The sequence below is a fragment of the Rhinoraja longicauda genome, chromosome 4 (genome assembly GCF_053455715.1).
Source record: "Rhinoraja longicauda isolate Sanriku21f chromosome 4, sRhiLon1.1, whole genome shotgun sequence".
NCBI classification, from domain to species: Eukaryota; Metazoa; Chordata; class Chondrichthyes; order Rajiformes; family Arhynchobatidae; genus Rhinoraja; species Rhinoraja longicauda.
Window position 1 is genome coordinate 66,102,153 of NC_135956.1, and position 14,900 is coordinate 66,117,052.

General features: G+C 42.3%; 1 protein-coding gene across 1 annotated transcript in view; it reads right to left on the reverse strand.

Annotated features, from left to right (window-relative positions):
• The window catches only part of itga9 (integrin, alpha 9), a 265,189-nt gene that overhangs the window by 196,420 nt on the left and 53,869 nt on the right, over positions 1–14,900 (reverse strand). The window contains exons 8-10 of the mRNA XM_078397893.1: positions 14,083–14,145; positions 9,599–9,736; positions 7,992–8,097 (exon numbers count right to left, since the gene is read on the reverse strand). Coding sequence (XP_078254019.1) covers positions 7,992–8,097; positions 9,599–9,736; positions 14,083–14,145 — 307 coding nt within the window. The remainder of the gene's footprint in view (positions 1–7,991; positions 8,098–9,598; positions 9,737–14,082; positions 14,146–14,900) is intronic.

A 14,900-nucleotide genomic window follows, 5' to 3' on the forward strand; every position in this document is an offset into this window, starting at 1 on the left:
GGGACAATCTACAATTTTACCAAAGCCAATTAACCTAAAAACCTGTACGTCTTTGGAGTGTAGGAGGAAACCAGAGCACCCAGAGTAAACCCACATGGTCGCAGGAAGGACGTACAAACTCTATACAGACAGCACCCATAGTCAGGATCGAACCTGGGTCTCTGGTGCAGTGAGGCAGCAACTCTACCACTGTGTCCTATCTTCATAGGCTGAGGCATTCCGTAGAAGATTTACAATATCGTGTGCAGAGATATAAACATTAGCCATGCTGCATTTGGAGTATTCTGTGCAGTTTTGGTTGCCACATGATATAATGAGTGCAGAAAAGATTCATGAGGATTTTGCCTGGAATGGCAAGTTTCACTCATAAGGAGAGGTTGGATCGGCTGGTTTTATTCTCAAATAAATGTCGGAGGCTGAGGGATGACCCCATAGAGGTTTACAAGATTGTGAGGGGCACATATAGGGTAATTAGTTAGTCTTTTTCCTAGCATGGGGGCGGCTCGAACTAGAGCCCACAGATTTAAAGTGAGAGGGAAGAAATTTAAAGGCGATATGTGGGACAACATTTTTTATATAGCGGGCGACTGTAATTGAATAAGATGCTAAGTGAAGTGCTAGAGACAGATACAATTATGGTCTTTAAAAGGCATTTAGTTGGGTATTTAGATAGGAAATGAGTAGAGGGATATGGGTTTAATGTGGGCACAAGGGATTCGCATAGGCAGGCATCACATTTGGCATGAACAACTTGGGCCAAAGGGCATGTTTCTGTGCTGTGCAACCCTATGACACAACTTAGTTCTTGGTTGTTGGTTCTTGGTCCTCCAAAATATTCCAAATGGAATTTAAACTGGAGGTGGCGAGGTATCGACTTAAGCAAGAAGGGCTTCTTGGAGAAGAGCTGCCTTAAATTCAGTTGCGTCTGGTTGAATAACTATAGTAGGGTGAAGACTATTCCATGCTTTAATTGTGCGAGGGAAGAATGAATCGCTATACACATCTGTCGTGATAGCTGGTATCTCAAATTGAATCGAATGCCCTCGTCTACTCCTGATAGGTTTGGGTTTGGTGTAGATGTGGTAATCTATGTCGAGCTGACCATTTAACATTTTGTAAAAACAGGTCAAACGGTGGGTTTTACGTCTGTCTTGGAGAGTGTTCCACCCCAATGAATTTAGAAGTTCGGTAACACTCGCTTCTCTCTCTCATAGGTATTTGTAATAATACGAGCTGCCTGTCTTTGGACACGTTCAATGGAAGATTTTTTTTTAATTGTGTATGGGTCCCATGCTGCAACTGCGTAGTCCAAATGTGGTCTAACAAGGGTGAAGTATAACTTCTTGATATGAAGTTGAACAATGATAAAAGTTGCGTCTCTGAAAATTTAGGACACCTGTTGCTTTCACTGTTGCATGATGAGTCTGACTATTCCAACGTAGATCGTTCTGTAATTTGATGCCAAGTTACTTGGTCTGTTTGGATTCTTCAATGGTGGCACCAAGGATATTATATGATGTTTCGCCTGTTTCCTCCTCCTGGTGACACGCATGGTTTCACATTTGGAAGGATTGAACTGCATCCCCCATTGTTGTGACCACTTAACCATAGTGTCGAGATCTTTTTGGCGAGCATCTTTATTATCAGCTGACTTAATTGGACGGTACAGCAAACAATCATCAGCGAATAGTCTGGTCGTGCTTGTGACTTTTTCATGGATGTCATTAATGTAAAGCAAAAACAGACGAGGGCCCAGTACTGTGCCCTGAGGTGTACCACTTAACACTGGATGCCAATTAGAGCTTTTTCCATTCACACACACACGCGCTGAAGACGTTTTGTCAGAAAACTGGAAATCCATTGTTTCGTGTTGGAACGAACACCGTAGAAGTCAAGCTTCCGAAGTAGTCTCTGGTGTGGGATGACATCAAATGCTTTAGAAAAGTCTAGTACTACTAAATCTGTGACGACTTTGCTGTCGAGGTTCTTGGCCAGGTCATTTGTTGTCAGGATAAACTGAGACTCACATGATCTATGCCTCCTAAATGCATGTTGGTTGTCAGCAAGTATGCTGTGTTTGCTAAGGTGTCTCATCAGATTACTATCGATTATATGCTCCAGTAGTTTGCAACAAGTGCTTGTTAATGAAACAGGATGATAATTAGCCGGGTTGGTGGTTGAACCCTTCTTAAAGAGAGGAGTGATGTTAGCCTTCCTCCAATCCAGCGGAACATCACCTGAGTCAAGCGACTGTTGGAAAATGAACTGCAAAACAGGAGCCAGTTCTTCGGCCGCGATCTTAAGGGCTTGATTCTGTATTTAGAAACATAGAAACATAGAAAATAGGTGCAGGAGTAGGCCATTCGGCCCTTTGAGCCTGCACCGCCATTCAATATGATCATGGCTGATCATCCAGCTCAGTAACCTGTACCTGCCTTCTCTCCATACCCCCTGATCCCTTTAGCCATAAGGGCCACATCTAACTCCCTCTGAAATATAACCAATGAACTGGCCTCAACTACCTTCTGCGGCAGAGAATTCCACAGACTCACCACTCTCTGTGTGAAGAAATGTATTTGGTCAGGTCCAATAGCTTTTGTTGCATTGATGTTCAGCAGTAACTTCTTTACACCTTCAAGCTCAATTTTAATAGCAGGCATATCAGCATATGGGCTGGGCGGTAGATCTGGGAATGATGAAGGCTCCGTATCTTCCCAGGTGAAAACGTGTTGAAATTGGTTTGCAAGAGCTTCTGCCTTCACCTGGTCCTCAGTGATCAGACAGTTGTTCACTTTAAGCATCTGGACACCAGTGTTGTCTGTCTGTCTAGATTTCACATATCTCCAAAACGCCTTGGGATGCTCCCCCTCAAGAATGGAAGAAACATGTTGTCTATGAGTACTAATAGCGCGATCAGCATGCTTTCGTACTCGAGTTTGAAGAAACTTTAATCTTTGTGTGCAGTTTTGCTTGAATAATAAAATGATCGCTGATTCCAGCACACGATGAAACCTCAGAAATTAAGTTTGGATGCGAAGTCAACAATAAATTTAAAGTATTTTCAGTGCCACTTGCATCATCTCGTCTGGTAGGGAAAGTGACTTTTTGGGACAGGTGATTTTCCAGAATAAGGTCAGCCAGGGCTTCCTGAAGAGCCCCTTTTGGTTTGCTTTGTGCACCGTCAGACCAATCTACACCTGGGACATTGAAATCCCCCCCCCAGGATGATGTGGAGAGCGTGAGGAGGCACTAATTTTGGAGATGTTTGATTTAAGATCTAAAAGAGGCACAGATTTCGTGTCAGGCGGTCGGTAAAAGCTTCCGATCTGTAACGATTGACCCTGGAGCGTAGCTTGACACCAGATTTGCTCAGAGTCGCTGTCTAAGTCGGTTCTTTCAAAACAAGGAATGGTATTATTTACTCCAATGAATACACCACCTCCGTGCGAGTTTCTGTCCTTTCTAAATATTTGGAGATGAGGAGGCAGATTTGATTGTTGGGTCTAGCCAAGATTCAGACCCGATAAGTATATCAGGTTTTTCAATTTCAATAAATGAATTTATAGCAGCAGATTTTCCTTTTATACTACGGCAATTTATAACAGTGATTTTGATACCATATTTATTGCTGATAGTTTTGCAACCCATTTCCACGAAACACATTTATGTATGTTTTCTGGGCACTGAGTTTTGGGAAAATTTAAGGTTAAAAAAAGCCAAAAAGTCCCGATAAAAGATAAAACTAAATAAGACTCAGAAAAGAAACAACCGCCGCCACCGGTCCATTTCTTTGCCTTGTCTTGTCTTGAAGACAGCTTAAAAACAGCAAATATTTTTAAGGGAAGAAAGGGAAGGGGTGGGAAAGCCAGGCCAGGCGAGGCTGCTGCCGCGGGCCTTGAAAAGCCTTGGCCTTGAAAAGACGGCCTCGAAAAGCCGTGGACCGGTGGTGTCGGGGCCTCGGGCCGAGTTGTCTGCACGTTTTCACTGTGACCGTGTGGGTTTCCTCTGGGTGTTCTGTTTAGTTTAGTTTAGTTTAGAGATACAGCGCAGAAACAGGCCCTTAGGCCCACCGAATCCGCGTCGACCAGCGATCCCCGCACATTAACACTATCCTACACATATATAAAGATAGATAAATTTCCCGGGCCAGATCTGATATATTGGATGACACAGTGGGAAGCAAGAAAATAAATTGCAGGTGCCCTGGCAGAGAGATACGAATCATCATTAGGCATAGGTGAGGTGGCCGAAGACTGGAGGATGGCTTATGTTGTGCCTCTATTTAAGAAGGGCCGCAAGGAAAAGCCTGGGAACTATAGGCCAGTAAACATATCATTTGCAGAAACAAAGAACTGCAGATGCTGGGTAATACACAAAAAGGAGGACACCAAGTGCTGGAGATTGCTGCTCAGTGAGTGGGGTCAGGCAGTCTGAACAATGGTCTCGACCCAAAATGTCACCCGCCAGTCTGAACAAGGGTCTCGACCCAAAATGTCACCCGCCAGTCTGAACAAGGGTCTCGACCCAAAACGTCACCTGCCCATGTTCTGCAGAGATGCAGCCTGACTTGTTAAGTTACTCCAGCATTTTGTGTCTTGAGCCTAACATATGTGGTCGGCAAGTTACTAGAAAGGATTCTGAGGAATAAGATATATTTGCATTTGGATCGAGAGGTACTGATGAGGGATAGTCAGACAGGTTTTGTATGTAGGTTTTCTTGAGGTTTTAGAAGAAATAACCAAAAAAGTTGAAGAGGACAAAGCCATAGACATTGTCTATGTGGACTTCAGAAAGGCATTTGATAAGATTTTACACAGAATGCTCTTCTGGAAGATTAAATTGCATGGGATCCAGGGGGAGCTTTCTGACTAGATAGGGTAATGGCTTCATGGAAGGAAGCAGAGGGTGATGGTGGAAGGTGTTTTTCAGACTGAGGCCTGTGACCAGTGGTGTGCTTCAGGAATCGGTGGAGGGTCCATTGCTGTTTGTGGTCTATAATCAATGATTTTGATGAGAATGTACAAGGCATAATTAGTAAGTTTGCAGATGACATTAAAGTGGGTGGTATCATGGATAACAAAGTTGGTTATCAAAAATTACAGCATCATCTTCATCAGCTGGGCAAGTGGGCTGAGGAATGGTTGATGGAGAGAAGTGTGAGGTGTTGCATTTTGGGAAGTCAAACCAGGCCAGGACCTTCACAATGAATGGCAGGGTTCTGAGGGAGTGATGTAGATGTAGAGTGAGGGATCTAAAAGTGCAGATACATCAATCTTTCTCTCTCAACTCCATTCTCCTGTCTTCTTCTCATAACCCTTGACACCCTTACTAATCAAGAGTCTGTCAATATTTGCCTTAAAAATACCCAATGACGGCCTCCACAGCTGTCTGTGGCAATGAATTCTAAAGATTCACCACCCTCTGACTAAATAAATTCTTCCTCATCTACTTTCTAAATGTACGTCCTTTTATTCTGAGATTGTGACCTCTGGTTGGAGACTCTCTCACTTGTGGAAACATCCTCTCCACATCCACTCGATCCAGGACTTTCACCATTCGCTATGTTTCAAAGAGGTCCCCTCTCATCCTTCTAAACTCAAATGAATACAGGCCCAGTGCCATCAAACTCTCATCATACGTTAATCCATTGGTGTACAACGTGAAGAGTAGCAGCCCCAGCACCAACCCTTGTGGAACACCACTAGTCATTGGCAACCAACCAGAAAAAGCCCCTTTTATTCCCACTCTTTTCCTTCTGCCAGTCAGCCAACCTTCTATCCACGCTGGTATCTTCCCTCTAATACCATGGGATCTCATCTTCATTTGCAGCCTCAAGTGCTTAACAAAGACCTTGTGAAAATCCAGGTAAACAACATCCACTGACTCTCCTTTGTCTATGCTGCTATTTATTTCCTCAAAGAATTCCAATAGACTTGTCAGGCAAGATCTCCCCTTCACAAAACCATGCTGACTTTGGCCTATTGAGTATAGAAGTTGGGATGTTACAGTTGTACTAGATGTTGGTGAGGTCGCATTTAGAATATTATGTTCATTTTAATCACCCTGCTATTAGAAGGATGCTGTTAGGCTGGAAAGAATGCAGGGAAGATTTTGCGAGAAGATTTGCAGGCTTGGACTTTATTCCTTGGAGCACAGAGGCTGAAGGGCGACCTTATAGAGGTGTGTAAAATCATGAGGGGAAAAGCTAGGGTGAACGTACAGAGAACTTTAGTCGGAGTTGGGGAATCAGAGGGCACAGGCTTAAGGTGAGAGGAGGAAAAAATTAATAGGAACCTGAGGGGCAACTTTTTAAACACAGAGGGTTGTGTGTATATGGAATGAACTGCCAGAGGTAGTTAACAACATTTAAAGGACATTTGGACAGGTACATGGATAAGAAAGGTTTAGAGGGATATGGACCAAACGCGGGCAGGTAGGACTAGCATAGATGTAGTTTCTTGCTTGGCATGGGCAAGTTAGATCAAAGAGTCTGTTGCTGTATGACTCTATGAATTTAACCGAGGGGCTGTAAATGTTACAACATAATTCAAAAAAGGACAGATGAAGCCAGCATCCCACTCCCATTAGTGAGAAACTTCTAAATACTGCACAACCTGGCAACACAGAGAGATCAACTGATATTATATGTTCTGGAAAAAAAGTTCAAGGGATTATTCAAAATGAAGAAGGGTTTTGATAAGATTAACCAAAAAGAAACTTTTTCCACTGCAGCAGGAGTTGGCAACTAGAATACACAGATTTGAAGCAATTGGCGACAAAAAAAAAGGGGAAAAAAGTATTTTTATGCTCTGAATAATTAGGGTCTGGAATGTATTGCCAGAAACAGTGGTGGCAGCAGATTTAACAGTAACGTTCAGAAAATAATTCATATGCTCCTGAAAAGGACAATATTTGCAGGCTGAGAGAAAACAGTGAAAAGTAAACTGCAGAGAGAAGGTCAAGCAGCATCTATGGAGGAAAAGGGAAGGACAATATTTAGAGTCAAGACTCTTCACGAGGACTGAGAATGCAGAGGGAAGTTAGCCAGTGGAAAGATCTGTAAATGAAAGGTGACACGGAGGATGGCATCTTTCTCATGGCAGTGAAAGATAAATGGTTTGTTTCCAACTTTATAGGACTTTGGTTAGGCTGCATTTGGCTTATTGCATGCAGTTCTGGTCACCTTTATGCAAGAAGGATATGGTGGTTTTGGAAAGGGTGCAGAGGAGGTTTACCAGAATGATGCTTGGACGAGGGGTGTTTGCCATAGAGAGAGGTTGTCTTCACTGGAGATTCAGGGGAGCCCTGATAGAAATATATAAAATTATGAGAGGCCAGGAAGCTAGAACATTTTCCCCAGGATGGAAATATCAAATACTGGAAGGCATAGTTTTAAGGCAAGAGGGGCAAAGTTTAAAAGAGATGTGCGGGGCAAGCTTTCTTTTTTTTTTACGCAGAGGGTGGTGAGTGTCTGGAATGTTCTGCGGGGATGGTGGCAGAGGAAGATACAATACTGGGATTTAAGAGGCTTTTGGATGGTCACATGGATATGCAGGGAATGGAAAGATATGGATTATGTGCAGGCAGATAGGAGTTGGTCTTGGCATCATGTTTGGCACGGACATTGTGGGTGAAAGGGCCTGTTCCTGTGCTGTACTGTTCTACATTCTTTGTTTAATTTAATTTAGTTTCTGTTATAGCAATCTTTTTTATTAGTTGGACATTTGAAAAGAGTCGTGCTCCAGCCAATTAAAATCCCATTGATTGACATTGGAAAACATCGATGCAAAACATTAAAGCAAATAATGTTGCTTGATAAATATATTTCTTTGTTTTTCCTGCAGCCTAATAGTTATATTACCAATGCATTGATAATTAATATTTTAAAATCAGAATACCAGGGAGAGTGAATAAAGAGAATAAAATATCTGACAAAATTAATATTTTGGTAAACTTTAGTGCTTATGGTCTATAAATATCGAAGTACCCACCTGGAAACCCATCGTCATCAATATCGCCAAGAGAACCAATACACTGACCAAAGTGAGCATTATAAATGCCATCTCCACTCAAAAGGTGCTGTTCTTCCAGTGCTGCCTGCAAATGGGAAGCAGATCATGTTGAGAAAAATGTATATTCTGACCATACTGTGTAAAGTCTGTCTTGTTTTACTCCATTAAGAAATTACGTGCGCTGTGACTGGAAGATTCTGGATGAATTTTCACAAAGATATAGGTGGACTTTATCACTGAATGTTTAAAACTACCCAGAGCTAACTATGCCTTGAGCTAAGGTGTTCCAGTATGGTCATACCTCTGGCATCTATCCAGCAATGTGGAAAACTGCCCAGGTACGTCTATTCATAAAAGCAAGACAAATCCAAGTTGGCAAGTTACAGTCTACTTTCAGACATCAGCATTTGTGTCACAGAGGTTCATAGCAGTACCACCTAGCTTTGACAGTCAATTGCACCATCATCAGTGAGCAACCTCTGCCCCAATGACCAGCAACGCGATTGGACATCGTGCAAGAGCAGTTCGGAGTCTAGCTATCCTGCAGCAAATGGATCACCTTCTGATGCCACAAAGCCATTTTGTCATCTGCAAGGCACTCATCAAAAATGTGATGAAATGCTGTCCATTTGAGTGTGCTTCCAAAGATCTCAACACTATCTAGCACATTGCAACTCACTTGATTGGTAATCTTGAACATTAATTTCCTACTCGAATGATGCACAATGGTTGCAGTGCATACGATCTACAAAATGCATTACAGTAATTTGCCTTGGCCAGTCCGAGAGCCCATCCAAAAACCACAACTGCATCAAGGAGGGCAATACAAGGACGTGCGAGAGAATGTTGTCATTCAACACCATCCTTACTCGCACATAGACGGTGGGTCATTCATTATCACGGTGACTAAATTCTGGCAATCCACTACCACCCCTCCTCCCCATTCCCCACAGCAGTGCAGAAGTACATTCACTAGGACAGCTGCGTTTCAAGATGGTGGATCACCATTGTCTTCTTCACAAACAATTAGGAAACTGCATTAAATATCAGCTTTGCCAGCAAATTTTTAATTCATTTTAAAAAAGCATAACTTGGAAAGATAATTACATGCCACATTGCTACATCTCAAAGCTTGTGCATATTATCCCAAAGAAATTAAATGTGTTGATTATATGACAGCATATTACACTGAACTACAAATATTGTTGCTGCTGGTGTGAAACACTGTTTGGAAAGGATGTGTTTGACAATAGACAATGGGGGTGCAGGAGTAGGCCATTCGGCCCTTCGAGCCAGCACCGCCATTCAATGTGATCATGGCTGATCATTCTCAGTTTGAATATGGTTTACTGCTTTCAATCACGTAATCTCTATACCACATTCTTTTATCCAAACAAATCCCACATAAGGATATACCCTTGGGAATCCTATTGTCTGAACATGTCTCCTTGTTACTGGGTCCTGCATCCCATTTGTCAAACACTTATCTGAACTTATCGAAATCAAATGAAATGTCTCCCAATAGATCTTTTACTAGCAAAATACTAGAAGATTGCTTGAATATTGATCACAAATATTAGACTTACATTGCCTCTGTTGATGAAAACAGTTACTTGTCCCTCATCTCTTCTCTGTGTGAACATGGGGGCTCCAACTAGAAGATCTGAGTACCCATCAGAGTTCAAATCAACCGTGCACAGTGATGAGCCAAAGTAGGAACCCACCTAGAACAAAGAATATCAAAATATGGCATCTTCATACTGATAAATACAATCTGTGGTATAAGAGTGTAAGAGTAGCCAGTTGTATCCTAATGATCCCAGAGTCATACTTGAGGTTTTTATAAATAATATTCAGCACAGGTTTTGAGGATTGTGCTGAATATCAATGAAAAACTCAGTGTAGAAAAATCAATAATTGAACAAAATAAATTCACTTTTTTTATAAAAAAAGCTGAGAATATTTTACAATACTGAGAGTATTCTGATAAAACAGCCTTATCCACAGGAAATACAAGCTGGGTATGCATTTAAAATGAATGATTCAACAATCGCACAGAATACATGTGGTGAGTGAGGCTTTTCAGAATGAGCATGAAACTAGAAACTAATGTTAAAATTAATGGGTGAAAGGCAAGGACCAGGGGATCATTCCGTTTAGTTTAGAGATACAGCGCGCAAACAGGCCCATCGGCTCACCGAGTCCGCGCCGACCAGCGATCCCCGCACACTAACACCACCCTACACACACGAGAGACAATTTACAATTATACCAAGCCAATTAACCTACAAACCTGTAAGTCTTTGGAGTGTGGGGGGAAACTGGAGCTCCCGGAGAAAACCCACACAGAGAGAATGTAGAAACTCCATACAGACAAGCACCCGTAGTCAGGATCGAACCCGGGTCTCTGGTGAGGCGACAACTTTACTGCTGCGCAACTGTGCCGTTCATAACTCCTTGGGTCATTCTGACCTTTCCCACCCAACATGTCCCCTCCCTCGATACTTATTTCAGCAACCACGGGAGATGTAACACCTGCCCCTACACTTCCTCCCTCATATCCATCCAGGGACCACAGAGGTCCATCCAGATGAAACAGATTCACATGCACCTCCTCTACTACAATCAGTGCCATTGTTGTGGCCTCCTTTATGTAGGCGAGACTAAACGTGGACTTACAACATGGAACATAGAACAACAGCATTGCACAGGAATGAGCCCTTCAGCCATTAATGATTGTGTTGAACAAAATGCCTAGCAAAACTGATCTCATCTGCCTGTACATGATCGATATCCTTCTATTCACTGAACTTTCATGTGCCTATCAAAAAGCTTTTTAAGTGCCGATATCGTATCTGCTTCCACCACCACAACCAGCATTGCATTCCAGTTCCCCACCACTGCTCTGTGTAAAAAAAGACTTGCCTACACATGTCAATTAAACTTTCCTCCTCTCACCTTAAAGCTATGTCCCCTAGAGTTGGATATTTTCAACTTGGCAAAAAGATTCTGACCGTCTCCCCTGTCAATGATCTCATAATATTACATGCTTCTATCGCCTCCCCTCAAGCTCCAACGTTCCTGAGAAAACAATACAAGTCTATCCAAACTCTCCCTGTAGTCAAAAACAGGGATTAGAGGGCGTGGATTCACGCAGCAATCTGGTAACGTAGACACAACATGCTGGAGTAACTCAGCGGGTCAGGCAGCATCTCTGGAGAACAGGAATAGGTGACGTTTTGGGTCGAGTTCCTTCTTCAGACAATCAGGTAAACCTCTGCACTCTCTCCAAAGCCTCCACATCTTTACTGTAATGGGGCAAGCAGAACTGCGCATAATACTTCAAATGTGCATCCTCCAACTCCAAGCATAGATTCCCAATATAGGCTCCAGTATGTTCCCTCCTTAAGTTGGACAATCCACATACTGTTTAAGGAAATCATCTTGGATACACCTAACAAATTCTGCCCCATCTAATCTTGTGACCCGTCTCCTTCTACAACAACCATGTGGTTCTTGCACCCTTCTGTGATCTGTCTACTTGTTCACTGTTTGACCCAACACTTGCACTCTGCCACCTAGCCCTGCTGGATCTCCCAGATGCTAACTATTTGAACTCCATCTCAATAGTCAATAGTCAATAGTCGTTTATTTGTCACATACACATAAATGTGTAGTGAAATGAAACATTACCCGCAGTTGAAACACTAAGACCAATAAGAATAATCAATAAAAATGCAATAACACATACAATCATACACTAACACCAAACAAAAGAAACATCCATCACAGTGAGTCTCCTCCAGTCCCTTCTCACTGTGATGGAAGGCCACAATGTCTTTTCTCTTCCCTGCCGTCTTCTCCCGAGGTCAGGCTGTTGTCGTTGCCACGTCGGGGCGGTCGGGGCTCCCGACATTGGAGCGCCGCGCTGGACGGTGAAAGGTCCACGGCCTATTCCAGGCCGCGCCGGACGGTGAAAGGTCTGCGGCGGGCCGACCCAAGCCCCGCGATTCGGGGCGGGCGAAGACGCTGCCGCTGCCGGTGCTCCCGATGTCGGCCCCCATCCAGGGGCCTGCGGGCTTCCGACGTCCACGTGGCCCGCGCCGGAGCCTCCGGAGGCGAGTCGCAGCCGCTGGTAAGCCGCAACGGGAACGGAGACACGACACAGAAACAAAGTTCGTGTCTCCGTTCGGGAGAGAGAATTTTTTACAGTTCCCGTTCCCGTTCCCTCCCCCCCACATAACACACAAACACTACACCATATTAAAACTACAATTCATACAAAAACAACAAAAACAACAAAAAACACAAAAGACAGACGGACTGCAGGCAAGCCGCAGCTGCGACGGCAGCGCTGGCTCCTCTCCCATCTCCCATTCCCTTACAGACCGTTCCACCCTGGGCCTCTTCCATTGCTAGAGTTAGGCCACAGGCAAACTTTAGAAAACGTACCATATGTTCCACATATATGCTAACAACCAAAATGCATGAAAACTGAATTCTCCAATTTTAGGTGACACCCAACCCCATTATATTTGGTAACACACTTATGGTAATCACAAACAATAATTAAATGTCTGAACTGGTTGTTGTACATGTTAGAATATAAATGTTCCATATATTTTTCAATGGAAATTGAAGACTGAGAGGCACAATTCATTAAAATACTATCAAACCCAGCACACCAGATGAAAAGATTAATAAGTTCACCTTGTATCTCCATCACACTTCTGGGCAGGATACATGGAAGAATTTATCATTCAACGTGAATTTCACACCTTTAAATTTCTGGCATGTATTATTGGTAGCCTTGTCGTTAATTAATATACACACTTCGACTTGAACCTCAACATATTCTGGTCGATACGTTCTTTTACATAGTGCAGTGACTAAAACCTGATCGCATTGTACAAGTGCGAGATTTGATTCAGCTCCACCTTGTGCATGACACAGTCACTGGACGTCTGCTTACATCAAAAATTATTGATGTGACGCAGTCAATTTGAGACCAGCAAACATTGAGACCATGGAACATAAACATCTGAACAGTCTTAAGTGGAGAGTTAAGTTGGCATCAGCATGGCAGAAGACCACAAGTACATGATCTGCTGCTTCCATTTTCACAGTGATGGTTTTATTAATATTCAAGCCACTCACGAAGAGGGCTGCTGGACAAATGCACAATTATACAGTCATTGAGACTTCTGGGTTGAAAGGGTTAAAATAACGAGGTGGCTTTTTATTCCCTTGTAAATGGAAGATGAAAGGATGATCTAATTGATGTGCTTAAGATGATTAAATTGTAGATAAGGAAAAGCATTTCCTCTGCTGGGAGAATCTAGGACAAGGGGGCATAACCTTAAATAACAGTTAAGCCATTCACATGTTTTGTCAGCAACATGCCTTCATACTAAGAGTAGAAATCTGAAACAGGTGTTGATGGACTTTTGTTGAGTTCAGGCATTAGAAGATATTAAAGCAAGGCAGATCAATTTAATAAAAATAAAAATTTGCATTGACATTAAAGGGTGGCAGAACAGGTTGAAGAGCCAGGTTAACACTGTGTATTAAGATGTTCCAACAACATATAAGCTTTTATATGAAGCCTTATTTCATTCTTTTAACATGTTTCATCAGAAATTTGCACATTTAAGTCTGATCTTATTCTGTTGTTTTTATGAGGATCAACAAGATCCGAAACTTGCTGAATTCTCACTGAGGTATAAGAAAATAACTGCAGATGCTGGTACAAATCGATTTATTCACAAAATGCTGGAGTAACTCAGCAGGTCAGGCAGCATCTCGGGAGAGAAGGAATGGGTGACGTTTCGGGTCGAGACCCTTCTTCAGACCCTTCAGTCTACTTCAGTCACTGAGGTAGACTGGTGAGCAATCTAATAAGTAGATGCAATGATGCACCAGACTGACAACTATCTCTTTGTGTCCTTAACACCAGCATTTCCAGGAGAGTCTGACAAGTGTCAACGACAAAACAGTTGTGTCTTCTCTACATTAATGTTGATGGGAAATGAAATAGACATGAGAAAAATCAACCATCTACAAAACTGACCTCTTTTCCAGGAATAGTTGAAATTGTTGAGAGCTTATTGATGTCAATCTTAAATATGTAAACCTAAAAAGGAAATGATAATGCATTAGATTACACCAACATTAACTAGTCAGGTGATATTATAAACACCATTCCTGGACAAAGAAATAGAAAACTACATTATGAAATGTCAACTTATAATTTTTTTTAAATGTTTATATTTTGTGACAGAATCCAATATACCTTTTAATAAACAATATGCCTTAGTATATGTCAGAAACATACTGTAGATTGGAGTCAACTGTAAGTTTAAGAGATAAATTCCCACCCACACTAACAATGCAGATTGACCGTAGCCATCATAGAGATAAATTAGCCTTATGCAAGTATATTGCAAAGTGACAGCATTGCCTTGGCAATCTTTTTGAAAGAAATAAAAACAAATATTGCTGGGGACACTCAACAGGTCAGCCAGTGCCCGTGGTGAGAGGAGAGAGGAGATATAGCTTTTCAGGATAATATTCTAACAAAGGACCATTAACACAAAACATTAACCCTAAATGATCTACTGCGTATGTCCAGCATCTTCTGCTTTATTCCAGCAAGTAGCAAAACTTCAACGCCAAGCAGATTTTATCAACATAAATTTGAAACATAGTGAGAAACGAACAGACGTATTTTCCCAGCGTGCATTTCTGGTGACTAACCTCAAATACGGGATGAAGCATTTACCCACAATTCCATCAGCAAATAAAGACTTATTCCCAGAACTGGAAACTATAGGGGAAGACTGGGAAAACTCAAGTCATTTTCGTTGTAATGTGTGTTTAATGAGCGAA